The sequence below is a fragment of the Peromyscus leucopus genome, chromosome 9 (assembly GCF_004664715.2).
Source record: "Peromyscus leucopus breed LL Stock chromosome 9, UCI_PerLeu_2.1, whole genome shotgun sequence".
Taxonomy (NCBI): Eukaryota; Metazoa; Chordata; class Mammalia; order Rodentia; family Cricetidae; genus Peromyscus; species Peromyscus leucopus.
The window spans coordinates 22,372,356-22,400,335 of NC_051070.1; the positions used below are offsets into that span (position 1 = coordinate 22,372,356).

Consider the following 27,980-nt stretch of genomic DNA (forward strand, 5'->3'; position numbering starts at 1 on the left):
GAATTTGAAGTTAGAAAAGTGAGAAGTCAGGACTGGAGAGATGGCTCAGCAGTTAAAAGTACATACTGATCCAAAAAGCCATTTCATGCACCCGAGATAAGTCCTGGTCCCACTGCCAGGGGTCCCCCAAACAGATCTATCCACATAATTGTCACATTCAGAGAGCCTAGTTTGGTCCCATGCATGGTTTCCCAGCTGACAGCCCAGAGTCCATGAGCTCCCACAAGCTTGGGTCAGCTGTCTCTGTGGTTTTCTCCATCATGATCTTGACCTCACTTGCTCCTGTGATCCCTCTTCCATCTCTTCAACTGAAATCTAGGAGCTTAGCCCAGTGCTTAGTTATGGATCACTGCATCTGCTTCCATCAGTTACTGGATATAGATTCTATGATGACAATTAGGGTAGTCACTAATCTGATTATAGGGGAAGTTAAGTTCAGGCACCCTCTCCATTATTGCTAGGAGTCTTAGTTGGTGTCATCCTTGTGGATTCCTGGGGATTTCTCTAGCACCAGGTTTCTCCTTAGCCCCCTGATGGTTCCCTCTACCAAGATATCTGTTTTATTGCTCTCCCTCTCTGTCCCTCCCCCTTTTTGGAACACATTCCCTAGTGTGGGATACCTTGCTTAGCCTTGACCCAGGCGAGAGTCCTGACTCAACTTAGTATGCCAGACTTTGTTGACTCCCCAAGGGAGGCCTTACCCTCTCTGAGGAGTGGATGGAGGATGGGGTGGGGGAACATTGGTGGGGTGGGAGAAGGGGAGGGAGGGAGAACTGTGACTGGTATGTAAAATGAAAAAAAAACTATTTAAAAATAAATAAATAAACATCAGTTTTTCAAAAGAAAAAAAAAGAGTACATACTGAAATTGCAAAGGACCCAAGCTCAGTTCCTAATACCCATAGAGGAAGGCTCATAACCTCCTATTACTCTAGTTCCAGGGGATATGATGCTATCTTCTGGACTTCACAAATACTTGCATATATGTGCACAGACACACACATACAGAGAACTGAAATTTTATTTTTCAATCTTAAAAAATAATAAGAAATAATTAAACAGGCACTCATGAAACCAACAGGTTTCTGTACAACAAAAGACTCCATCATTCAAGTAAAGAAGCAGCCTACAAGATGAAAAAATATCTTTACCAGCTAGACAGGGGATTGGTGTCTAGAATACACAAGGAACTCAAACCACTAAACACAAACAAAAACACCCCAATTAAACATTTGGGCATGGAATTAAACAGAGTTCTCAAAAGAAAGAATAAAAATCTCTGAGAAAAAAAAATGTTAATGGTCAGCATCCTTAAGCCATCAAGGACACATAAACTAAAACTACTGATATGTTATCTTACCCTAGTCAGAATGGCTAAGACCAAAGAAGCCAATGACAACAAATGCTGGTGTGGATATGGAGAAAGGGAAATACTTACTCACTGTTGATGGGATTACAAACTTGTGCAGCCACTGTGTAAATTAGTGAAGTGGTTTCTCTAAAAGCTAGAATAGACCTACCATATGATCTTGCCATACTGCTCCTGTGCACATTCTCAAAGGATTTGGTATCTTGTCACAAAGATAATAATTTATCATGTTCATTGCTGCTCTCTTCACAATAGCAGGGAAATAGGAACAGCTTAGATATCCATCACTGATGAATAGATAATGAAAATGTGGTACCTATACACAACAGACTACTGTCTACCTGTAATGAAAAATTATATTACTAAACTCACAGTTAAATGGGTGGAGTGGGTGGAGCTGGAAATAATCATTTCTGAGTGCGATTAACTCAGATCCAGGAAGAAAAATGCCACATGTTCTCTAACATATTTGAATGCTGGATTTGAATCTTCAGAGGTGCATGGTTAAATTGGCATACCTATAGATGGTAGAAAACTATTAATGGTCATGGGGGATGATCTCAATGGACAAGGGACTAAAGAAACAGAAAGAGTTAAATGGGGTGGAGTGGGAGGTAAGCAGAGAGAAGTGAGTATGAGGGGTAACACTGAAGACCTCTGAAAATTCCCTATGAATTCCTATGAATTATATATACATGTACATATATATGGGGTTTAACATAGAATTATTCCATAACAGAGGGATAATGCCTCCCCAGACACCACAGGCTATCAAATAAAAAGCTCAGTGCTAAGTATGGATTACTTTTTTTTGAGTTGTTGACCAATGATATTCCCAAAGATGTTCAAACATTATAGACTATTGCCAATGCTCTTGATTACCCTCCATGACTCGAAAATAAGACCCTATTCCTGAAGGTACCACAAACTCGAGTCATAGGACATGGAGAAAACACATTGGTATCAAGCTGGAAACTTGATCCCTGCCAGGCAGCTTACATAAGGCTGGAAGTTGCTGCGCACACTACCAATAAAGAAAAATGACCAACTGTCTTATCAAACTGTGGACCCCATTAACTGACTTGGCAAGATATGCCCACTGGTACAACAGTGGTATAGATGTTATGGGAATAACCCACCATTTCCTGACTTAGTTTGTAACCTGCCTGCTCCACAAGACAGAGTTCATGTCTGGTACTGTTAACTGGGCAAAAAAAAAATTGTGACTGACTAGTTCACTGGTCTTAAGGGAGAACCCAATACCATTATTCTGCTAAATGGACATAGTAATGAACTGCATCTCTCAAAGTTCATCAAAGATACTTTTTATAGCCAAAGGCAGCTAATATAGACTCACACAACTGTCCAATGTGCAGAGAATAAGAGATGATAAAGTACTCAGATCAGAATGGGACAGCTGTATCACATCCCTGCTTCCAAGGCACAGGGACCATGGAAGAGAGCATGGAAAGATGTTAAGAACCAGGGGTAGTTGATAAAGACAATGAAGCTGTTTTCCAGACACCAGGCAGATGTATACTGAGTTCATAATGATTGTGACTGTACCACTAAGACATGCACAGGACCAAGCCAGCAAAAACCCCATCATGAATGGGAAAGGAGTCCGGGAAGTTCCTTCCCTATCTGGGGAGCTATTGGTTGTTGGTGTCTACTGGAGGAGGGATAATCAGTTTTCTAATGGCTATAGCCTCTGAGATGCTGTCCATTCTCCAATGTATGGTCCTAGAACTATGCACATAGAAACAACACTAAGTTAACTCAATGGCTTTAAAAGTAATGAGCACATGAAATAGGGAGGGGAAGGTGGTGATATGAATTAGGAGGAAATGAAAAGGAGAAAAAGGTGGATTTGATCAAAATGCTTTCGATGCATGTGTGAAATTATCAAAAATTGAAAACAGTAGTAGCTGTTAAATGGTAAGAAAGAAAGGTCTTTCAAATAAAGGATGACTTTAGGAAATATGTTGATACAACTGCTTTAAGGGAGATTCATGCCAAGCCCTCGCTATGATGAGATTGGGAAAGGACATATGATAGGAGATGGAAGGCAAGTGGGAGGGCCCATGTGAGTTTCACAGCATCTGCAGCAACACAGGGAACAGGCAAGGGCAGGAGGTACTCAGAAGGGCAGTGCATGACTACGGGATAAAGTACATGTGCATCTTAGCTGGGGTGGTAGGCTATGGTTAGAACAAGTGAATCCAATGTTATGCCCCAAATAATTTCATGGTTTAATTTTAATATTTAATATAATCAAGATTTCCAACATTTTATGAAATTGGAATCACTCGTGCACAGAGTGAAACATTTCCATGACATTGCCTTCCTTCCGTGACTACAGTGATGGAAAGACCATGTGTGCAGTCCCAGCGGTGAGAGGGTTCCACGGTGGCTATGGAAACTAGCAAGGAAGGACTGCAGGGCCCTGAGTAAAGGCAATCAGATCTATGCTCCAGTCCCAGCTCTGTCGATTGCTAGCTAGGTAACCTTGACTTAACCTCAGCCTCAGGATCTCTCTAGGTAAGCTCGGACAATACCCAGTGTGCAGAGTTCAATGTAGGTATCAAAGGTAATGTGTAGCACCATGCCTTTGTACACAGTAAGCACTCCATAAATGCTAAGCATTTTAGTAGTATGTAATATAATCAATGAAACACAATCACAGATTCTATCAGAAACATTAATACAACTTTTAGATTTTGTAATATAATTTTTCATTGTTTCTGGTGTATGAAGCATAAATACTTCAGGGATTGTATTTGCCTGCCCCCTAGTGGTGGGATGTGCCCTATTCAGCATAGGGTGGGCGAATTTAAATGGCTCATTTAATGATTAGAAATGGAAAGCCTGGCTTCTCACCATGTCTTCTCACAAGACTTTCAGAATCAAGCGATTCCTGACCAAGAAACAAAAGAAAAACCGTCCTATCCCTCAGTGGATTCATATGAAAACCGGTAACAAAATAAGGTACAACTCCAAGAGAAGACACTGGAAGAGAACAAAGCCGGGTCTGTAAGGATTTAGACAATAGCAAGACAGAGTTTATACTGAATTGTGGGTCATCAAGCAATCCTACCACATGGAGTTCAACATTTTAACCTGAAGGCTTGGTCGTGTTTTAAGTTGGGGGAGTAGTTTGTCCAGTAATAAAATATAGAACCCCCTCCCCTCCGCAAAAAAAAAAAAAAAGAAAGAAATGGAAAGCCTGGGGAGCTAAAGTGAAGGCCATAGCATCTAAAGGGCAGGGCTGGAGCCCCAGTCTCAGAATTCTTCCCTTCTTCATGTTTTCCCCCAACCAGCACAAGGATATATGGAGAAGAAAATTGAAACATAACCTTTACTGGATAGAAAATCGTGCTTCTTGCATTTCACCTCTTTTCAGCAGTGAAGCCATTATCTCTTTGCCATGGAGAGCTGTAAACGATCTGAGCTTCCCAGCACTTGGCAGAGCCAGGACAATACTGATGCTGAGATGCAAAGGTAAGCCTGTGATCAGAGGGTGCTGAACTCTACCAGCAGAAAGCCAAGTTGACACTTACTGATGGGGCCTCGAGACGAGGCTCAGTGGTTAAGGACACTTCCTGCTCTTCCATAAGACCCGAGTCTGAATCCCAGCACCCACATCAGGTGGCTCGCAACTGCCTGGAATATAGCTCAATCTCCAGCCTTCAGGGGCACACATGTACTATACAGTCAACACAGATACACAAACATGCATAGAAATAAATAAATATTTTTAGAGAGAACAGAAGGAGGGAAAGAAGGAAGGAAGGAAGGAAAGAAGGAAGGAAGGAAGGAAGGAAGGAAGGAAGGAAGGAAGGAAGGAAGGAAGGACAGACAGAAGGAAGTCCTGATTCAAGTGTCAAATGCACACACACAGGAGAGCTTTGTATACTGCTACTATACTTTGCGTGTTGAATGTTAGCAACAAAGGCTCATGTGTTGAAGACCTGGTACCCAGGGTAGTGCTGTTGGGAGTACGAAACCAAGAGGCAGAGCCTAGTGGGAGGGTTTACATCACTGGGACATGTCTTTGAAGGAGACAGCAGGCCATGGGCAGAAGCAGCAAGGGGAGGGGAGTAAAGAAGGAAGAGAAATGCTGGTCAAAGCCGTCATGACTCACCACAGTGTGGTGATTACAGTAAATACTACTCATTTGTTTAGAAAAATTTTAATGTTTTAATCAGAAAACAGTAGGTCTTGGAGATGAATTTATTAATGAACCTGATTTAACCATGCTGCATTGGACATGGGCAGAAAAACATTGCATTGCACTATGTGTATACATACAAGTGTAATCTAAAAAAAATTAAAAATAATAATAATAAACATATAATGGTTAAAAATAGTTTGGAAAAACTAAAGCAGCGAGCACACATTCAATATCATTTGCCATGGGCTGTTGATCCAAAACTTCAGTCACTGTTTAAAACCACTGCCTGAGCTGTATTCTAATGACTTTTTTAAAGGGAGAGAAATGCTTTGTTAGGCTGCTTCTCATGATATAAACAGATCACGTAAATAACTCCAGGTAAAGGAAACCAATCAGCTCTAATGCTGCTGGGGGTAGCACACTGATAGCAAATGGGTCAAAAGCTGTTATAGGATGGACCCTTCCATGTGTTAGCTAAACTTCTGACTGAGGGAGCTGTTGGTGCATTAGGCTACTTTAGGGAAATCACCACTGCCTTTTCTTCCTAGGTGAATTACTGTGATTTCCATGAAGCTTTAGGTTCATGGCCCTTTCTAAAGCAGCAATGATGATGTGACCATAAGATTTTGTAACTTCCTCCAGGCTAGAGAGATGGCTCCGCAGTTAAGAGCACTTGCTACTCTTGCAGAGGACCAAGGTTTGATTCCCAGCATAGACTCACAACCATCTGTAACTCCAGTTTCAGGGACTCTCATGCCCTCTTCTGGCCTCCTCAGGCATTGCATGGGCATGACGCACAAACACATATATGCAAGCAAAACACCCAGACATATAACATTTTTTAAAAGATTCTGTGATTGTTTAAAATGTCTTAACAATAGTCAGACATTTATTTCTATCCATTTTCCATCTATTTTTTATCTAAAGATAACAGAGTGATTATGGGCACTTGGGGGACCTGGCTAATGAAGATTTGCTCTTTTTGAAATGTCAGGCAGCTTTGTAGTGAATTCAGCATACTGTTAGCTTTCTTTGTACAGAAATGACTTCCAGGAAATGCCTCTCCTCCAAGCTGCTCTACCCACAATATTATCTGGTAAAAAGATGAAGGCAGACGCAAATGAAAAAGGAATGTGGTACCCAGCTTTAAAAGAGTTTAACTATAGGAGAAAACAAAGACTCAACATGAGCAGAACCATAAGCAAGACAGTGGGGGAATTCTCACAGCCTCCCAGGGAAGCAAAAGCAAGTGCAGAGATACTTTCCCGATATTGCAACACTTAGACATTTGCAGGGCATAACCCAAGTGTGTGAAACTGAAAGAAACGTATCAAGCATCAACATTTTGTTCAGCCATGCTAAAAGGAAAAGCTAAATTACCTGTTGTCTCTTATAATGTACTGCATCACCAGAGCTGTAGAAAGGAATGATCAGAGGGTTTGAAGCCAAAGTATGGGGACAACTGCCCTACAGATGTGTCAGAATGTTCGCGCTGGCTTTAACGCTGGCACAGTTCCACAGCAGTTTTTAAATGTGTAATTTCTTGAGGTTTGAGACCTTTCCCTCTATGAGGAGGGGATGGAGGTGGGATGAGGGGCGAAAGAGAAGATGAGGGATAGGGGACAGGGTTTGGTATGTAAAATGAAAGAATTTTTTAAATAAAAAATTATAAAATAAAAAAAAAGAAATACTATCTTCCTAAGTTTACATTCTCTTTTTAAGAAGCCAGCGAATCTCTGCAAGCATCAGGCTCTGTCAGTCTGCCTCTGCCTGTCTGTTTTCTTACTGGACCTCCTTACTGGAGGTCTTCAAAGCAAGTAGATGCTTCCCTCCACTTTGTACACTCTTCCCTGCTCTCCCTCGGCACGACATTCCCACCGAAATGTACAGTCCTCACTAAATCTCATGAAGGTATCTGCTTAGACATCACTGCAACTCAGGAATCCTTCCAAGAAAATTGCTGTATAGACTAGAATCTCATACTCCACAGCACTAAGATGACATTTGTGTGGGTCTCCCTCACCATAGTCTATGCTCCATTAGGACACTTCTGTTTGTCTGCATCATTGAGAGCAAGGCCTGGCACATAGTGGGTCTTCAATACTCATAGGTTAAATGAGAAAGAAATTCCCCTGTAATGGACGTTTCGCTTTGTCTGGTTTCACTACCCATGGTCAACAATGATCCTATAGCATTAAATGGAAATTTCAAGAAATGAACAATGCCCGGGTTGTAAATTGTTCCCAGGGGCATGATGAAATCTCCCAAGGCCCTGAATCATCCCTTTGATATACAGAACACATATGCGCTCATCCATACTATATGGAGTAAGCCATCTTAGTAATGCAGCCATCTGTCTGAGTAGCATAGTGCCCAGCCCATAGACAGGGCTAAGGGCTCTTTATCATTTCAGTCTTCCACTTAGATATCCAGAGAAAGACTATCATGTGCCCTACACATACGTAAATACACACTTATATGAAGGTGTTTATATATCTAGCTTGTTTGTGCCCAAATGCACTGTAGGGTTAATGATCTGCCTAAGAGGGATTGTCCAGATTTGAGGGGAGGGGAATTCTAATAAGGTGTTTGTTTTAAACTTGGGCAATGTTTTAGAGCCAAGAGCCACGGTCCTTACAAATGTTGCCTCTCCCACAAAGAAAATCAGAAAAAGAAAAAGAAAAAAAAATGACTGCAGCCACATCCCACCCGCAAAGTACTGTGCTCATTAGCTTGGAGGGCGTTGTGATTCCTGAGACAGCAGCCTCCATCCAAGCAGGCAAGCTCTCCTGACCATAGACAGCCCTGCTTTCTAAAGCAGAACCCCTGAAGCTCAGGGCTCGCAGCTAGAGGAAGCTGTTGCTGCGTCCCAGATACTGATCATTTAAGTATCACCGTTAATCCTTTGGCCAGTGTCCTGTAGGAATCAGCATGGGGTGCCTGGGCTTCTAACATGGATGAATTGACCGCAAAACCTGACTTAAAAGTTACAGGCCCTTGAAAGAGACAGCGAAGGAGGGAGAGAGCCCTGGATCTCCTTCCTGTGTTCACACTGCCACCTAGTGTTCAAAATGCAGAAAGGAAAAATGGAAGCATTCCCCAAGAAAGGACCTAAATTCTATCAGTCCTCTCTCAACAGCTGAATGTTTTACAAACTGGATTTCTTCTTTCAAAACTGCGATCACCATCCATAGACTTTCAACAATGAATTCACCACCCTCCAGCAACAAGCGGTTCAGGTGGAGAGGTGCTACTACTCATTTAATTTAGTTTTACAAGTAAGAGAAGTGAGGCACATAGAGGGAAACTAAGTCAGAGAGAGCCTCTAAGTCTCACACAGGGCAACTCAAGACCCCAGACTTAGTTCCCAGCTTGACGTCATTCTGCATGTGATTTTCCTTGCAAAGGTGCATGGGACACTCAAGGATTTGTGGGACAGAGAGTGTCCCTCGTGGGGGAAAATAATAAAATTGTGGCAAGTCTACTTTGTCTAGTTGCCAGGAGCTTTTCACAGGGAGGCTAGTGTGTCTGCGCTCAAGACTCAGCACCAGGGCTTAGCATAAATAACTAAGCACCGAGTCCACACCATCTAACAGTCCAGTTCACCAACACATGTGAACGCGCCACAGTGCAGTTCCCTAAGTGGAGTCATCAAAGTGCCTCACATTAAAAAGACGCCAGGCATTTAGCCCGTGCCTATAACTCCACCACTATTGTGGCTTAGGCAAGAGAAGCTGAATTCCAGGCAACCTGAATGACAATGGGGATCCTCTCTTCAAGGGGTGGGGGAGAAAACTGTAAGAGGGCAAGTCCACAAAATGGGATGAAGAGATGTAAGGCACCTGAGATGACTTCGCCAGTTCACTTTACTGTCTGTGTTTTGCTAGAAGCGCTTCTAAGTTCCCGTTTTTAATAACGCGTTTCGGTTGTTTAGGGAGGGAAAAAAGCATATAGCTTCCAATATGCACATTTAATGTATTCATTGCAATGAACATTTTCTAAATCTGTGTATGTGTGAGAGTGTGGTAGAGAAACGTGCGTGACACTGTGCACTCGGGGAGCTCACACGCGTGTGGGTCGTCACCGTGCACTTAGTTTGAAACAGGGTCACTTTTGCCGTTGGCAAGCATACACCGAGTTACATGGCTCACAAGCTTCCTGGGATTCTCCGGTCCCCGCCTGTCTTCCCGCCATAGAAGGGCTAAGAACAGGCAGAGAGGCACCACCACATGCCGCTCTTACATGGGCTCTGGGATCCAAACTCAGGCCTGCACAACCAGTAAAAATCGGTGTTTTCAGCCCTGCTAGAGCTATAGACGTTGAAAATATTTTTCGTTTGTTTTTTGTTGTTGTTGTTTTGTTTTGTTTTGTTTTTCGAGACAGGGTTTCTCTCTGTAGCTTTGGAGCCTGTCCTGGAACTCGCTCTGTAGACCAGGCTGGCCTCGAACTCACAGAGATTCTTCTGTCTCTGCCTCGGGAGTGCTGGGATTAAAAGCATGCGCCACCAACCGCCCGGCGAAAAATATTTTCAAAGGTATTAGTTGCAGATGAGAATTGTTACCTGTGAAACATTTAGTTTCCTCTCAAAAAAAAAATCTTAACATTGGAAACTTTTTAACCACAAAGTTTAAAAGGACCTACCCTTTTTCTCAAAGAGGAATTATTTTCCACTCATTTTTAAGTTGGTCTATACCTTACAAAGAAATAAGTTGTTAGGCGGTGGGGTGGCACACGCCTTTAATCCCAGCACTTGGGAGACAGAGGTAGGAGGATCTCTGTGAGTTTGAGGCCAGCCTGGTCTACAAAGTGAGTTCCAGGAAAGGCACCAAAACTACACAGAGAAACCCTGTCTCGAAAAACCAAAAAAAAAAAAAAAGAAAAGAAAAGAAAGAAAGAAAGAAAAGAAATGTTTACTTACCTTTCAGTTTATGCTAAAAAACATAGACCAGCCGGCTCATCTGGGAGCTGGATCGATAGATTTAAAATGCTGTTTGTAACAGAGAAGACTGCGCAGCATGAAAACGGCCATCAAACACGTTAAGATGAAGCACGGCCATTTCACATCTCCCTACAAGGTGTTATTCTACTCGAGGAGGATCAGGCTTTCCTAAAACCAACCAGCTTTGGGGATTTCTGGCTTAACTTCATTGATGATAAAACCTGCTGTAAGTGAAATAAAGTTAGTCCAAGGTAACTTTATTGTGGGAAAATCTTATCCCAAAATAATGATTCCATCAGAAGATAAGCATACATGGTTTTATTGTAAATTGTTTTTAATAGGGGAATAATCCACTGCTGTTTATCTGGCCTTCTCAAATGTTTTCCTTTTGATTGGCTCATAAGAAAGTCATTTTTCTGTCCATCACTGGAACATAATTTGGCAAATTCTACAAACTCCGAAGTGGATGGAGACACCCACACTGTGGAGCAAACCTCCCACACTGAATGATTAGTTTTCACGTTTGTTTCCTGGGCAAGATTTTCTGTGCCTCTTCCAGTCATTTTTGCTGACAAAGGACTGGCCATGTTCTTTTCAGCATATGACTGCAGCTATTTACATCTCCATAGATATATCAAAGACCCTTGCCTATCATTTGCTACTACATAATGAAACCTTAGGAGAGACTACCACAAAACTGCCCTTCTACGTACTATATTATAGCCCCTCCTGAGAGGATTACGTTGTAGACTTTGAATGCACCGTAAAAACAGAAATTTGTCTTGGTTTTCTTCGTGTGCTTCAGTGTTTTCCCAGCAAGGTGATGCTACGAGCAGAATGCAGGACATAGCAATGTACTCGAAGCTAAAGACCAAATGAAGACACCACTAGCCCTGCACACTGGGTCATTCCCACTCAGGCATTGACATGCCTCATGGTGTCTCTGCACAGGTGAAAAGTGAGACTAAAAAAGGGTATTGTGTTAGTCAGCCCTCTGTAAGCTATTGGGGAAATCTTTTCTTATTTTCATTTTTTTTTTCCAAGACAGGGATTTTCTATGTAGCTCTGGCTGTCCCGGATCTCGCTCTGTATACCAGGCTGGCCTCGATCTCATAAAGATCCTGCCTGCCTCTGCCTCCTGAGTGCTGGAAGTAAAAGCATGCAACACCACTGCCAGGCAGGAAAATCTTTCACTTTCATTTCAAACATTAAAATACATGTAAATCAGTGTTTTAATATTCAAACAAGTGTTCTATCTTCCTGAAAACAGAACATCTCACACCTCATTTTGTATTCCAATAGCAGAGCAGGTGAGTTATGTTCCAGCAAAACAGGCATCAGGGGTCAGGGAAAGAACCACTGTCAACTGAAAATTAAGTCTGCTGAGATTACAAGTGCTGTTTTATTATCTTTTGGAGATGAGCAAATATTTATAAATATGACTCCATAAACACTAGTATTTATAGTTGGATTCACACTAATCTATTCCCCTTAAAGAAACAGCCATGAGGGAAATATATTAATTCATTATTTTAGCTGGCAAACACCAAAGTAGTTACAGTATGCTGAATAATATCCCCCAAAGATGTCATCCTCCTAAGCTGTGGAGTCGATAAATATGCTACTCCATATAGTCAAGGGATTCTGCAGGTACGACTAAGGAGCTAGGCAGAGAGACGTGTTCCAGCTTACAGAGTAGGGCTATTGACACAAGAGTTATAGGATAGGACCAAGGGGTGGAAGCTGAAGCGGACAGTGGCTAGACTATATCCACACCCCTGCCATCCATGCTTCTAATGGGACATGCAGCCCCTATGGAGGGCATCGTGAAGAGTGCATCAGGTAAAGAGACCAGTAGGACACTTGGAGCTGCTGGGACCCCATCCCAGAAGTCACTGCAGGACCATGTGAACATATCCAGTGCCCAGGGGCTCCCCATAGTTAAGAAGAGCTGAGATCCTTTTGTGCGTGATTTTAATCTGAAGAACTTGCAAACAATAGACAAAATTATATTTGAAAACCTCTCCTTCAGAGAAAATGGCGAGTCCAATGGATACCAAGTTCAACCACAGAGGGAAGTTAAATGTTCACAGCTGTACTTAATAATGTAAAAAATGCCATGCAGAGTTATATTTTGAACAGCCGTGGCATTTATAGAGTCCTCAACACTCCCTGATGTGAGCCTACTTTCCTCTACATTCCTGAGACAAGGACTCGGGCATTGTGGGCATTCTAAACACTACTGCTAATCTGAATTTCAGACGGCTGCAGCTAAGACATCCAAAGTTGGGTTGGAAGTAAGAAGAGCTTTACATGACTCAGGGGCTTGAAGTGGAAATCCCTCAGACCAACTCTGATGGATTTTTCCCAGCTGCTGTGCAGCAAGTTGAAGAAGCAAATGAGCTTTTAAAAAATGTAAGGGTAACTCTGTTTGAAATGGAGACAGGCAGATTAATCAGTGTCCCACGGGCAAACTGCTAACACAGAAATCTTTTAGAGCTAATAAAGAACTTCACCTTTAAAAAAAAAAAAAAAAAAGATCGCACAAAAATATATCATTGTGTGATCTCAATAGGCCTCTACTGTGGAATTTTTAGTAAATTCTATTTCTAGTCTAATCTAATAGAAAGGAGTTGGGATAATCCTCTGCAGAAGTAAGTTGTGAGAAATGAACAACTATCCACAAAGTACTCTAAGGATCTTCTTAAAGTATCGCAGAGCTCCATCGAGTTGCAGAACAGAATAAGACTCACCAGATCACCAAGCCTTATGAGTTTAGAATTGAATTTTAAAAGATGAGTATTCAATCCATATTCTGCGGTCCTGAAATTTGTGTAAAAAACCTAAAGAGGAAATGGTCTTTCACGTGTTTTAGACCAAGTATTTGCAAAGTACCCAGCATACTAGTTTTCATCTCACCATCACCACAGGCCAGCCTTTCTAACTGCTAGAATAGATCATTTTTGACTAACAGCACCTCCACACATGATCTTTGTCCAGTCTCCTTTTCTCTCTAGATTGGTTCTTAAGAAGGCCCTGAAACCAAGATAAGGTATCTTGAGAATTCATGAGTGCTGACTATAATAACCAGTGTGGTTGACTCCCCAACATTCATTCCCTCAAAACCTCCTGATTAATAGTATGGTTGCAGACTGTTCTGACAGGCTGCGAGGGAAGGAATCCTGATGGACGTGAATATAAGATCACGCTTGGCTCAAAATAAGCCAATGACTCAAGCTCTAACCATAACTAGGGTATTTTGATGAAGACTTCTGGGAAGTCCTCCTACACAATGGAGAGAATTTTAAAAAATCAGTCTCTTTTTCAATAGGCAAGAAAGTCCAAAGCTTATCAGCATCCACAGTATCAATTAGTCAGGATCAGCCAACATTGTGGATAGCCAAAGAGCCTGAAATGAATGAGAAGTTCCCCTAACATTATTGAACTGTTAGATAAATCAAACTTCTTGATTACCTGTTGGGTCAGGAAATTAATTTCTTTATATTCATGTAGACTTGAAAATATAAATATAACACATATAATGAATATCACTTCTGCCTGTTGCTTAAGCCCAATCATTTATTCCAGCTAACTCTAACTATGTCTACATATTTGTCTTGCTATAGTACATTCTGTCCCAAACAGAACTCGTCTCCCCTCTCAATAAGAACTGCTCTCTAAACTACCTTATCTCTGGGTCTGTGGGTCCCAGGTGGGCTGTGTTCTCTCGTCATCTCCCTACCTGTTCCAACACCATTTTTCTTGTATTCCTTGTTTATTGTCTACCTACTATGGTAGTATTCTTTCTTTTGTTTTGTGTTTTGTTTTTTGACACAGGATTTCTCTTTGTAGCTCTGGCCGTCCACTCCATAGACCAGGCTAGTCTTGAACTCACAGATCCACCTGCCTCTGCCTCCCAAGTATTGGAATTAAAGGTGTACACCACCCTGTCACCTGTACCATTATTCTAAACACTAGTGGTACAATCAAAACCAGACAATCCCATGGCCCCATAAAACTTGCATTGTTCTAAAGTCCAAAAAGAATTAGTAAATGAGACCAAAAATACAGAGTAATTACAGGCTGAAAAGTACCCTAAAGTCTTAAAGCTGCCTCAGAGAATGACCACTGCTGGTCACCAAAAATCCTCTGAGATGCCATTTGACCAAAAAAAAAAAAAAAAACCTAAAGTGAGGATAAGGCAGTTGAGCTGTTCCCTTCCCTGGAAAGTGCTTCTGGAAATCATGCTGTCCCATGACATCTTTAATCTGTAGAACCATAAGACAATATTTCTCAAAGTATTTTTAGTGAACATATGGCAATTATACAGATTTATTGGATACAGTTATAACTAAACACACACACACACACACACACACACACACACCCAATGCATAGTGAACTGTGATAATTTTTATCTCCTTGAAACATCACTTCTTTGGGTTAGGACTCTTCAGACTCCTCTTTTTTTGTTCTCTATGAAAGATGAACTAAAATTGTTTTATACTACAGTATCCTACTGTCCTGGAGAATACTGGAAATTGCTCCTTCTCTCTCTTTTGGCACCATGTCAAATAGTCAACACTTCCTGATACATTATCACACAGAGCAGAGCTACTGACAATCCCTCTGCAGCACAGGCCAAGCTATGCATGTAAGCTTTCGGTGAAGATACAAAAGAGAGAGATCCACGGGAGGCGGACTCAGAAATGCATTCATTGTTTTTCAAACACCTGATCTGTTAAAATCGTATGTTCTCTGAACAATGTCAAATAACACCTCTGCCACAAGGACGTCTCTACTCCTTTAGTGACCACAGCTCTCAACATCTCACACATTATACTCCTCTTGCAGCCCAGGTCTCCTTTACCATGGACTGAAATGAGTAGATATGTGCTTCAAAACTCAGTTTTGTTTTTTTTTAAATAATCTGAAAGTTGCTTTCTTGTCTCCACACATACATCTGTGCACAAATTAGTTTTTAATTTTGTACTCACTGGCAGGAACTTGGGCTTGTGTGAGCATGTCTTTTAATCCCTCTTCCAGATTGCAAGGAAGGATATAAAAGTGCTATTAACAAAGTAAAATAAAATCCCAACAATAATACACCCTATTAGACATGTCTCTCAACTGTAACTAACCATCAAGAGGTAGTTATTATGCTGTCACCCACTGAAATTCAGACAGTTCCACCTTTGGCGTTGGGAATTCACTCTGATACTGAGGAATATTTCAAGGAAAATACTAAGATTAAATTCTTAAACAGAAAAAAAAAAAACTCGTTTTCATGCTACTTTCCTTCCTTAATTTAGTACCAAAGAAGGCTCATGCTTTAACATGTATATCAAGTAAAAGCTTCTTTTACAACTCACTATGTTCATGCAGACTCTCAAATGAAAACACCTTCTTAGTAATGTGGGACCAAGAAATCAACTATTCTTGCCCGCTTCTGCTCTTAGATGGAGGCATAGAAAGTGCTAGTTTCTTTAGAACAGACTGGATGTTAGGAAATGCCCCTCACACATGCTCTGTATGATTCTTGACGATTCTGCAACCTAATCTTTGGGAGTCTCTTGTCCACAGTCTACATGCAGTCTTCTCAGGAAGATGTTATTGAGAATGTGGGTGAAAGGGAGTCACCATGCACTTCTGTACTGTAAGTAGGAATGTAAATTAGTCGGTCACTATGACAACCGGCATAGAGGTTCCTCAGATAACTGAAAATTGAACTACCATAGGACTCAACTACACAACTCTTGAGTTTACACCCAAAGGACCCTCTAAGAAGATACTTGCACTTCAGTTCTTATTGTAACTGTGTTCAAATGGCCAAGTTACAGAATCGGCCTCGGTGTCCACCAACCAATGAATGCACTCAAATGTGGCAAACATATACAATGCGGTTTTATTTGGCCATAAAGAAAAATAAACTAACATCATTTTCAGAAAATGAAAACTTAAATAGCAAAAATGCTTGCTACCAAACCTGATGATCTGAGTTTGATTCTGAGAGCCTACATGGCGGAAGGGGAGAACCAGCTCCTGCAAGTTGTCCTCTGACCACACTGTGGCTGGCTGGCTGGCTGGCTGGCTGGCTGGCTCTCTCTCTCTCTCTCTCTCTCTCTCTCTCTCTCTCTCTCTCTCTCTCTCCACACACACACACACAATGTAAAAAAAAAGAAAGATAGCTATAAATGGAAGCCAAAGTAAAGTAACTCAAGACAAACACATTTTATCTCATTTGTAGACACTACATTTTATATACAAACAAAATCATTTTTATATATGACATGAAAGTAGAGGTTCTCCTGTCTGGGGAAAGGAGAAGATGATATTGGAGGGTTATTACAATCAAAGTATGTAATGCACCCAGATAAAAGTATTGTCATGAAACCCATGGCTATATGGGTTTCAAACACCATATAAACACCAATAAAAAAAGAAAAGAAAATGAAACAGAGCCCGAGGGGGTGTGGTTTATGGTATGAAGAAAAGGAGAGGAGAGAAGAAATGACTTTAAGAACATGGGAAACACGTAGTATTAGCTAAGAATGCAGGGTAAATGTCTGCTTGCAGAATGAGTTCGAGGACTGTAGCTAGAGTTTTTTTCTCTGGGTCCTGACAAGGATCAGCAGTCTGACAGCCAATTATAAAATAAACACACAGACACTTATACTATTTAAACTGTTTGGCCTAATGGCTTAGGCTTCTTGTTAATTGTTCTTATATCTTAAATTAACCCATTTCTATTAATCTATACTTTGCCACATGGCTCATGGCTTACTGGTACCTTGCATCTTCGTTGTCATGGCAGTGGCTGGCTGTGTCTCTCTGCCTCAGCCTTCCACTTCCCAGAATTCTTCTCCTCCTTGTCCCATCTATATTTCCTCTTGCCTGGCTACTGGCCAACCAGTGTTTTATTTATTAACCATTCAGAGCAACACATTTGACATACAGAACATCCCACAGCAAAGGACTGCTGCTTTTCATTGGGGTTTGGGCCAGCAAGCTACATTCTAAATGGTCTGGGGCATTTGGCAAATTTTCCTGAATAAGTACATATTACTTTAATAACTGGAAATAAAAATAGTTGCTCAGCAACAAAAAACTCTGGAACTAATTTTTATTTTTCTCACATATTAACACTTAACTACATATTTTAAGCCTCTCACTCACTCTATTTACATTTTTATAAAGAATTCAAATGTCCTTATATTTTTATTCAAAGTACACTAAAGTTTTATATCACTTATTTTTGATCCAGATTTCTTTTAAAAACTACTACTTTTGCTCTATTTTCCAGACTCCCTAGAGGACAAAATAACAGATTTTAAAAACTAATCCAACAGTTCACAACATACATCATCATAAAAAGTATTCAAAATCATAACATTATGTGAATTAAAATTTATTATTAAAATAAGTTTTTTCTGCAGAACCATTATGATTGTGGCAGTAGTTGAACATAAATTCACATACCAAAATTTGTCAAGCTATACACACTAAATATAAATACTGCAGTTTACGATATATCTACTATACCTTAGTAAAGACACATAAAATATAGTCTCAAGAAGGTACACATACTGAAATACTAGAGAGTCAGTACAGGAGGTAAGAGCACTTGTTTCTCTTTAAGGACCTGAATTCAGGACCCAGGACCCATGCTAGATATCTCACACCCTCCTCTGCACACCCTCCTCTGGCCTCCACAGACACCCAAACGCCTGTGATAAACACACATACACATACATACATACACACACACACACACACACACACACACACACACACACACACCACATACTTTTTACTTTTAAAAAAAGGACTGCAAGAGACACAAACTCATTAAATGAGTAAATTAATAACAACAAATAATTTTTTAAAAAAAGAACCACTCCTTAAATGCATCACCAATTTTATTTACAAAGGCAACTGAACAGAAAATCTCACTAGTTTCTGGAGAAAATTCCTGGTGTACAAACCATGGTTATTTTTTATTATTGAAAATAAGCAGCTTTCTACTGATATTTGCTTAGCAACAACAGTCCTTGTAAAGAAAATAGAATGCCCTCCTCAAGCAAATAAAATATTACATAAGCAAAATTATTTTTCAGTTGGATTATTTCTGTGTAAAGAAAACCACAAAAAAGCAAATTTATGGGTGGATTTAAATGAAATTTTTCATATGGTTCCACATTAACTTAGAATACATTACAGTAAACAGTAAACACAATTACATATTTATATTAACTATTTCAAATAAATGTTTAAGAACTTAAAAAAAATAAAATAAAATACCCTCTTCAAAACACCACTAAAGGGTCAAACTAGATCATCATCAGTCTCCAAAGTATTTTTTTAAGTTCTTGGGGTTTTTCTGCTTGTGCTTTTAGGATGCCGAATTCAAAAGGCAAGTACGGCACTTCCCCACACACATAATTACCTTATAAATAAACAACAAAAATACAGGTCCTACCAGCACTACAGTGTTCCTATGTCATCTAATGAGGCAAAGGTTGTTCTTTTTTTTTAAAAAAAAAGGGGGGGGACATACAAGACATATTTATAGTTCTGCATCAGCAGCCACCGCCTCCTCCTCTTCTATCTGCAACAGTGCTTTCGAATGGAGGCTTACATCACATGGCGGTTGGCCGTCCAGCTGATCAGGCAAGGAGAGAAGAGAGAAAAGTGCTCAGATTCAAAAGCATGTGGACATCATCACGTGGAGATATATAGCAGTCATCACTCAGAGTGGCCCAGTGAGGTAGAAAGAGTTGCCTGTCACACAGTCTTAGGATAAAGGCAGGCAAATCGAAGCCTCTGGGGTCTAGAATTCTTTATTTGTAAAACAGAGTAAAACTTAACTGCTGAATCAAAAAAAAAAAATATCTTCAACTCTCTATTATTTGTACTGAGGGAGAGAAAAGGCATGGGCAATGATTCCAAAAATCAATTATATTTGGCTTTGGATTTAAAAGAGAAAAGTGCACACACATACACACTCCCCCCAACCGGACCCCATGCCCAGCCTTGACATTCTCCCAACTTCAGGGTCAATATCCAAGGGAGGCCTGGATAACCCAGAGAGAAGGCTCAGAAGCCATTGACAGATAAAAGAGAGTTGACCAGTTCAAATCATTTCCAAACACGCTTCATATAAGGGGCCACATAAATACCTCTGAGTTCAAAAGCAATAGGTTTGTAGATACCACTTGTAACACCCTTTCACAACAAGGAAGAAACATGTTACCAGCGTCAAGGTTCAAAATGATATACAGCAATTAACTGTTGTCTTGCTGAGGCTATAAACAACACACAACGGAGTAATGCTACCCTATCCTTCACAAAACTCAAACACATGCTTAGTAAAAGGAAGCACTTAATTTTTTTTTTTTTAATTCAATGACACTGAAACACCATATAAACAAAATCAAGGCTCTCTTTTTCAAAAATACATGTATGGACACATGGCTACGTATTAACATAAAGCAGAAAGTGACACTCTCAGGGTCAGTCATTGCAGAGTTGATTACATTCTAAGTCACATAATAAGAACTCATCATTAGATAATAGAAATGAGCTGATGAGAGATGGAGCCTTAATCAGAAAGCAGACTTGTCTTAACCTCTATTCTGTGCCCAGGAGTCATTAGAAGTTTCTCCTGGATCTTTACAAACCAGTCAATGTCCTGATTTCTGGGTATAGCCCCCCTTCAGTTCCTCCACCCCATAACCCCCTCTAGGTGGCTAGGATTCGGTAGACAGCCTCTTTGAAGGAGACAGACTGTGACCCCCAAAACCCAGGATCCTATGGTAGTGAACCTGAGGAGGAGGTGGCTACAGGCTCAGGGAAAGGCATAGGAACCCGTGGTCTCCTCAAAAGACAAGAAATTTTCTCTCTGATTTGCTCTCTTACATTTGAATCGGAGATAGCAGTCATTGCAGTACAGTTGGTGGTTTCGGATTCTGACTTCGGCTCCTGAGGAGGAGGAGGGGCCTCCGAGGTCACATTCACAGGAGACACACTGACAGACCAAAGAGAGCAAACAGTTAGACGATTCCAGAGAGTCCGGAGCACTCTCAGGAGGCAGACGCAGGGGGTGAAGGGATTTGCAGGCGTGGGCTGGAAGGATTTTAGAGTGCAGCTCCTAAACTCTTGGGTACATTACAGCAGAGCAAAGGGTAGAGAAGACCAAAAGACAATTAGTGGATTGAAACCAAGCCTGCCAGATTCGACACTAAGAATTCATAAAGCAAAATTTAAAAACCAAAACAAGAGGACCATTCTAAATATACTTGGGCTGGAGAAATACAAAAAACAATTTGCTAATTGGCTTAAAGAAATTTAGTCTTCATTGCTCCAAGGAAATAACAGCTGACATCACATGTAAGAACAGGAGGAAAACAGAATTTGGGTTTCTGGCATTCTAGACTAGAGTGGGCCTCTCCCAGTGTCCCCAGAGAATTAGATGAGCCAGTGTTCATGGGGTGCCTTATGTCAAGGCTGGGGACTTTGGCATTCTCTGTCTCTGTCTCTTCCTCGTGTGTGTGTGTGTGTGTGTGTGTGTGTGTGTGTGTGTGTGTGTGTGTGTCTGTGTGTGTGTGTGTGTGTGTGTGTGTGTTCAAACACTGTTTTGACTCATTCTGCTCTACATGGATTTATACATACAAATTTATATGATTATATGATTAGCAAGCTGCTAACTTTGGAACTCCGGAATCAAAAACGGGGAGACTTTCTACTGGAACAGTGAAATTTCAAGAATTAAACTGATGTGTTCATAGACAGATACTGGAAAGCAAAGAGTTACAGCCTGGACCCTTCCCTGTATACAAAAACACTATCAGGGATAAGCAGGCTGTGCAACTGTAAAGATATTTACAGTGGTTTTCCTTCCAGACACTATTAAAAACTATCCATTAGACACTGATAACTGCATGTCTCTGTGCTGCTAATAATGCTGGTGAATTAAATTTTAAGTCTACCCGTGGCAGCATGCTAGAGAACACACTATGCACCATAAATTTTATTTATAGGATCCTAGCAGATTAGAGCTACAAAAAGCATAGAGCTTCCAGACTGATTTTCAGAAGGCGACTCCAGATTTGAGAACCAAGTAGCAGCAAGCAATTTGTGACTCCAGCACAGCACAGACTGACAAATAACAGCGCCAAGCTTGTTAGTGGCACATCCACAACCCAGCGGCTCACAGAAGCCATGCGCTCTCCAAGCAAAGCATAGCGGCCGGCAAGCTCTTTGTCTCAGGCTCACCTTAAAACAATGTAAATGATAACAAAGACCCAGGGACTCGATGATCATAGCAGCTCCTTTGCCCAGAATGTTATTACAGTAGGAGCACACACGCTTCCCACTCACTGACCTAGATGTGGAACAAGAAGGGAATGGAGGCTTTCACCTATGCTGTGCAAGGTTGGCATTCAAAGTCACACTGTCATTGGCAGAAATGATCATAACTGAAGAAAGGCTCTTTGTATCTGTGGGAGAAAAACTCTCAGCAGCCAACTAAATCAGATCATTAAAGCCTCGACAGAGGCTCTAGGGAACCTTGATGCCTGTTCACCTAAAAGAACGATTTCAATGTGATTGGTCCATTTGGGACTTTGATTCCATTCCCCTGAGATCACATATGGACTCATCAGTATCCCTGATCTGTTACATCTTCTTGCTAGTTCAGTTGACTTATCTACAAAACTCCACTCACAGCATCCCATTCTCAGGTCCACCGGATTCTCTGTGATTTGCCTTCTCACCTTTACTTGTTACCCCTTCTTTTTCAATTTTCTGGTTAGAAATAGGAATGCTTTCGTGACTGCACTTCTGTTGGGAATGATGTCATCACAGCCCAAGAGCTGCCAATGAGTCAGGGATGGGGATTCCCACTTTACTTTCAGATCTCGGGCTGGTCTCTCCTAGTGCTAAAGAGACATCACCTACCTCGTTACTTTCTCATCCCTGCAGAAGGAACACAGCACCACTGGGGGTGCAGGGAGTGCGTGGCTATTGAGAGTCAGGTGTGAAGAGAGCAGTCTGCCAGACAAAGACCTTCCCTGGGCTCTCTCACCGCCCTCCTCTCACATATGGGGCCACAGTGGGAGGAGAAGTGAATGGTGGTTCCTCTCCTCTGCAAATTCCATCTACCCCTAAATCCTGACCATAAGGCCTCCTGACCCCTTTTCCTTTAATTCAACTCTAACGTATTTTGTAGATCTTGCTAATTGTAACATTATTTTGAATATATCTTCATATGCATATATATTCTTATCTAAGTCTATTAATTAATAGCTTAAAATATCCAAATATCAATGGATTTCTACCTTTAATAATCACATTTGTGATGGAAACTAGAATTCCTTTGGGATGAAAACAGAAGGCTGACTCCTGGGGAAGCTGTGGAGACCTGAAAATACAGCCCACATTGACATCAGGGCATCACTCCATGGCCCGGGGCAAGGGGCCATTCCAGACTCTACCTAACTTTTTTTTTTCTTTTGAATTTTTGAGACAGGGTTTCTCGAAAACTTTTCTATGTAGCTTTGGTGCCTGTCCTGAATTGTGCTCTGTTGTTAATAAATAAAGTTGCCCGGGGATCAGAGCTATTAGAGCCATAGCAAGAGTGTGGCGGTGGTGGCACACGCCTTTGATCCCATAGATATCTGTGTGTTCAGGGATACAGCCAGCATTGGAGACATATGCCTTTAAGACCTAGGGGGCTGTACATTCAGACAGTGACGAGGCAGTCACGTGTTTGGGTTTACAACCAATGAGAAGGCAGAACAAAATACTTTAAATAGACGAACAGACAGGAATAGAGCCCTCTTTCGGGAAGCTGGGACACCGCAGGCGGAAGGGTGAGATTTTAGCTCTGAGCTCTGACCTCTCGGCTTTCTCTTTTGCATTGTTTCTGTGTTTCTTATTTAATAAGACGGTTGGTTACATCAATACTCTGTAGACCAGGCTGGCCTCGAACTCACAGAGATCTGCCTGGCTCTGCCTCCCAAGTGCTGGGATTGAAGGTGTGGGCCACCACTGCCTGGCTGACTCTACCTAATTTTTACACCCTCCCCGGAACATATGGACTGCAGAAGTCAGGTGATAAAGACTGAGCAAACTGGTGGCAGACTGGGTAACAGATGAAGCAACCCAAGACTCCGAAAGCAAGATCAAACCGACAAGATGATTTTCTTTTTTAATCCAGCTTGTTAAAACTGCCCAGGCTCTGAAGCATATTTATCATGCTTTTCTCCACACTCCATTCCAATGAGTTTCTAGTAGAGTGCCATTAAAAGTCAGACACTTGTAACACTGCTCTTACTTATCAATATGAATGCATTTGTGAGCCACTCTGTCCTTGGTTGATGCCACATGGTGATCTACTCAGAGAAAACTTCCAGCTGAGACACTGACCAAAAGCACAGGCAACAGAGAGCCTGGCAACATGCAGACGTGTTGAGTCTCGAGTGCCTTTCCCATACATCTGTAGACACTAGGCAGGCAGCAGACAAAGGCAGAAGAAAGCCTTCTCAATTGCTCTGATACAAGAACACCAAATTTCATGCACTCAAAAGGACTTGTTTTTCTTCTTTACTGGGTAACTTGGGCATCGTTTTAATGAAGAAACACACCTGAAATTAAGACAAGGGGACGACAAAAGGGGCCTCACCTGTTACGGAGCTGGGAGCCTGACTGTGACATTGAAGGGGAATGGCTGCGTGGAGTGGGAGACCCTGGGGGGGCAGGGCCTGGGATGACGGCCTTCACTGGGCCCGCTGGAGGCGGTACAGCAGAGGATGGGTTCCGCATGTAGGCACGGTTTGATGTGGACAACAGCTGTGGAGGCGGGCGGCTGAAGTCTTGGACAGAGGAGGAGGCATAGACCCCTGCAGGCTGGTTGTGCCATGGGGACTGCCTCCAAGAACTGGGCCGCTGGGAGTCCAGATTGTCCAGAGACTCCCCTCTGAAACACGGGAAGAAGTCACAGGAGTAAGATGAGCCACTCAACTGGAGATGATCCTTTGGATGCAATGTATCATTGGGGCCAATATAAGACCCATTTTATGTATATCCTAGGCTGTAATAAATCTGAATCCAGTTACACAATTACTTTTAATAATGAAATTGTTCTGTACCAGAGATATTGTGACATGTCATACTTCAATAACCTTCTTTAGCGTGGTGCTTAGACCAAAGACTAACTGTCAAAGTGGGAAGAAAACTTTTTTTTTTTTTTTGAGATAGGGTTTCTCTGTGTAGCTTTGCACCTTTCCTGGAACTCACTCTGTAGCCCAGGCTGGCCTCAAACTCACAGAGATCCACCTGGCTCTGCCTCCCAAGTGCTGGGATTAAAGGCGTGCGCCTGAAAACTATTTTTTAAATAAAAGCAAATACTAGAAAGGCAGTCACCCATCCCTTAAATCTTAAACAGTTTAGACGTACAAGCCTCAGTCCTTCCAAATTCAACCAGAAAATAAATTTTAAGCACATAATAGCATTGAGCTAGACGTTTCCAGACATACGTAACTTACTCTTTATAGCACTCTGCAAGGTTGTCTCTAATCTCATAGACGTGTCTTTAACCAAACCAGGAGTGCGGGAGTAAGGCTCTGACTTCAAACCAAAGTCCCCCTTGACTCCACTGCAACCCAAGCCTGCCTCCCAGACGTTCTCACCACCCCAAGTCCTGTGCATCAACAATTGTTCAATGTCCACACGACTGGAAACAGTCAATAGCCTCAGACTGAAGACATGCTGAAAACAGGATTTACCTATTCTACTCGCTCTGAATTGCGAGCAACATTCTAGGTGATTTTGTTAGTGCTTTTAAAACTTTCTTCCTATCAGAAGCTTAAACAATACAGCTATTTTTAGCTTAACATCACATGTTATCACAATATATTACAGAGAATGAGTCAAGCAACATGAAAGGGGCTTCTAAGGGTGGGCAAGGGGTTCCTCATTCCCTCACTTTCTATACCTTCCCTAATCCCCAAAAGTAACCACCTTTGTGAGTTCTTACAGATTTTTCTCAGAGATACAAGGAAATATTTACACATACAAATTTGTATATGTAAGTTAATACATGCATATATAGAGATGCACTCAGTATATAGCATTCTTCAGCAAATGGGAACAATGTGGTTTTTATTCTTTTACAACAGTTTAAAATAACTTGTTTGCCATATAATATATATGATCCTGAATCAGGTTAATGCTTCTTCATATGATAGACTATACATCAATGGTTCCCCGAGAAACATGCCTTTTGTATCTGCTCTCCTTTCTAGCCCCTTTCACTGACTCTGGGTTTGGCCATGTGGCTACTTTCAAGGGTGGGACATCAGCAAACATGATACTCATGGAGAGTGATAAGCATTTCCATGTCAGGAACTGTCATTGTGAGAAAGGACCCTCTGAATGTGAGTACCATACCACGAGGCAGCTCCAGCAGCTCCATGGGAAGAAGATTACAAAACAAGACCCCTGACTGAGCCCCATGAGGGATCTCAAGAAAGTTCAGCAAAGTGCAATCCATTGCCAAGACATGCAGAGCTCATGGGCATTTGACATGCTCAGGGTCATTAAAGAAAATGAATACATGACTGAGACCTATGGGGGCTGCCAAACCATTACTACTATCTCCTTCATTTAAAAGAAAAAAAAATCTTGCTAACTCCAGAGCTATAGCTGCTCAAGTGCCAAAGTCAATGCCAGGCAAAGAACAAACCAGGCAACCCTCACACCTGGAAGAATTATTATTTTAAATTAAGTATGTTTAAATAAAGAAAGAACACACAAAATTTACTCCATGCCTAAATCCCAAGAGTACTAGAGCCCTTAACTTTCTAACTTCTAAGGTGGTGATTGCACACAGTACATCTTGCACTTCATAATGCTTGCACAGTATTCTTACTGGTCTAGCAATATTAACTTAACTAGGCACCCTGTTGAGAGTAATAATTGTGCCGGATGGTGGTGGAGAAAGGAAGGAAGGAAGGAAGGAAGGAAGGAAGGAAGGAAGGAAGGAAGGAAGGAAGGAAGGAAGGAAGGAAGGAAGGAAGGAGAGCAATTTGGTGGGAGTGGATAGGTTTGTTTTTTTTAAGATATCTAATATTATGTATCCTTATCTTTATCTTTGTGTGTTTATTCAACAATACCCAGAAGATAGAACCCTAGTGAGGAAATGTACACCTTTTCTTGATTTACTGTGAAAAAATTATTGAATCCATTGGAAAAAAAGAATTCTTATTTTCTTATGCATTGCCAGTACCAGTTTAATCAATCTCATAATGCTCTGAAAATGTCATAAGCAAAGGATCTATCATTGTCCCTTGAGGAGTGGTATTGATTTTTATATATTTACTGATTGTTTCCTATGAAATACCTACTCATGCCACTTGTCTAGTTTAGATGATACAGACAGACATAAATACACATGCAGATAAAGTTCTTAGGATTTACTTTTGGGTTTTAAAACAGCTATTTGTATATTGAAATAATCAGTTCTTTATCTGAAACATGTTACAAATAAATTTCCCTAGCTCAGCTGTCGACAGAACACTGACAGAGTAGCTGCAGTATTATTTGCCAAGATAGATCTCTTAAAATGTCCACCCACTCACTGCTACTTGTATGTACATATTTACCATCTTACAAGTTGCAAAATTAGGTTTTTCAGTTTTTGTGATCCCAATTATCATGATTCCAACCTAGCCATTTATCTGATTATGAACATAAGTAGGTTTCCTTCACTTTAAGCTTAACACAGAAGAAAGGGTGAAATTCATATTTAATTATCTGAATCCCATTTCAGAAGTTCATATCCAGATTTAGAAGCTATTCCTGATGTGATCTTGTCCAGCTGGCTTCCCTGCCTCAACTCGTTTCTTCATACAAAAAAACAGAGTAACTGAGCCTACTTCAAAACACTGTCCCCCGGGTTAAATGAGATGGTTCAGACACAACTGATGGCCTCGGACACTCAGTAACTTTCCTTCCTTCCCCATCTCATTAAATCCTGAGTACGCAGAAGTTATGATGATAGCTCACTGAGACAAACAAAAAAAAAAAAAAAAAAAAAAAAAAAAAGCCTAGACTGAGACATGTGCCTCTCAGCAAAGAGGAAGTGACCATGAACTGTCTCGTACCTTCTCATGATCCCAGGCAGGCAGATGGGCTCTTTGTTTACACTGGCACTGCGCTGTCGGATCCAGCTGTTGTCATTATGCAGAGATGTTCTCTTCCTCATTTCCTGAAGGATTTGCTGTCTCTCCAACTCTGCTTCTGAGGGGGCCTGATCCTTCTTGGAGCTCCTTTGTGAAAAGCTAGTAGTCCCAATTCGGTCCGAATACTTGCTGCTTCCTAAATTTAAAACAAACCAAAAGCTTCAATGTAAGTACACAAGAAATGTTAGTGGATGGGCCTCCAAGACAGCGCAACTTCCAACCCAACACTACACATCTGTGCTGACACCATCCATCT

At 41.3% G+C, this 27,980-nt stretch overlaps 2 protein-coding genes across 16 annotated transcripts in view; one reads left to right on the plus strand and one right to left on the minus strand.

Annotated features, from left to right (window-relative positions):
* Positions 1-4,165: 4,165 nt before the first annotated feature.
* Positions 4,166-4,405, plus strand: LOC114690213 (60S ribosomal protein L39-like). Its single transcript, XM_037208806.1, has one exon. It carries the CDS (start codon positions 4,250-4,252, stop codon positions 4,403-4,405), a length of 156 nt encoding a protein of 51 aa, XP_037064701.1. The 5' UTR covers positions 4,166-4,249.
* A 13,977-nt stretch (positions 4,406-18,382) lies between these two features.
* Lmo7 (LIM domain 7) overlaps positions 18,383-27,980 on the minus strand; it is a 219,631-nt gene continuing 210,033 nt past the window's right edge. For 13 of the 15 annotated variants that reach the window (XM_028864783.2, XM_037208348.1, XM_037208346.1 and 10 more), the window contains 5 exons: positions 27,647-27,860; positions 24,166-24,459; positions 21,756-21,864; positions 20,400-20,508; positions 18,383-19,143 (listed from right to left, as the gene is read on the minus strand). In XM_028864783.2, coding sequence (XP_028720616.1) covers positions 19,121-19,143; positions 20,400-20,508; positions 21,756-21,864; positions 24,166-24,459; positions 27,647-27,860 — 749 coding nt within the window. In that variant the 3' untranslated portion in view covers positions 18,383-19,120. The remainder of the gene's footprint in view (positions 19,144-20,399; positions 20,509-21,755; positions 21,865-24,165; positions 24,460-27,646; positions 27,861-27,980) is intronic. The other 2 variants (XM_037208347.1, XM_028864790.2) reach the window with 1 other exon arrangement.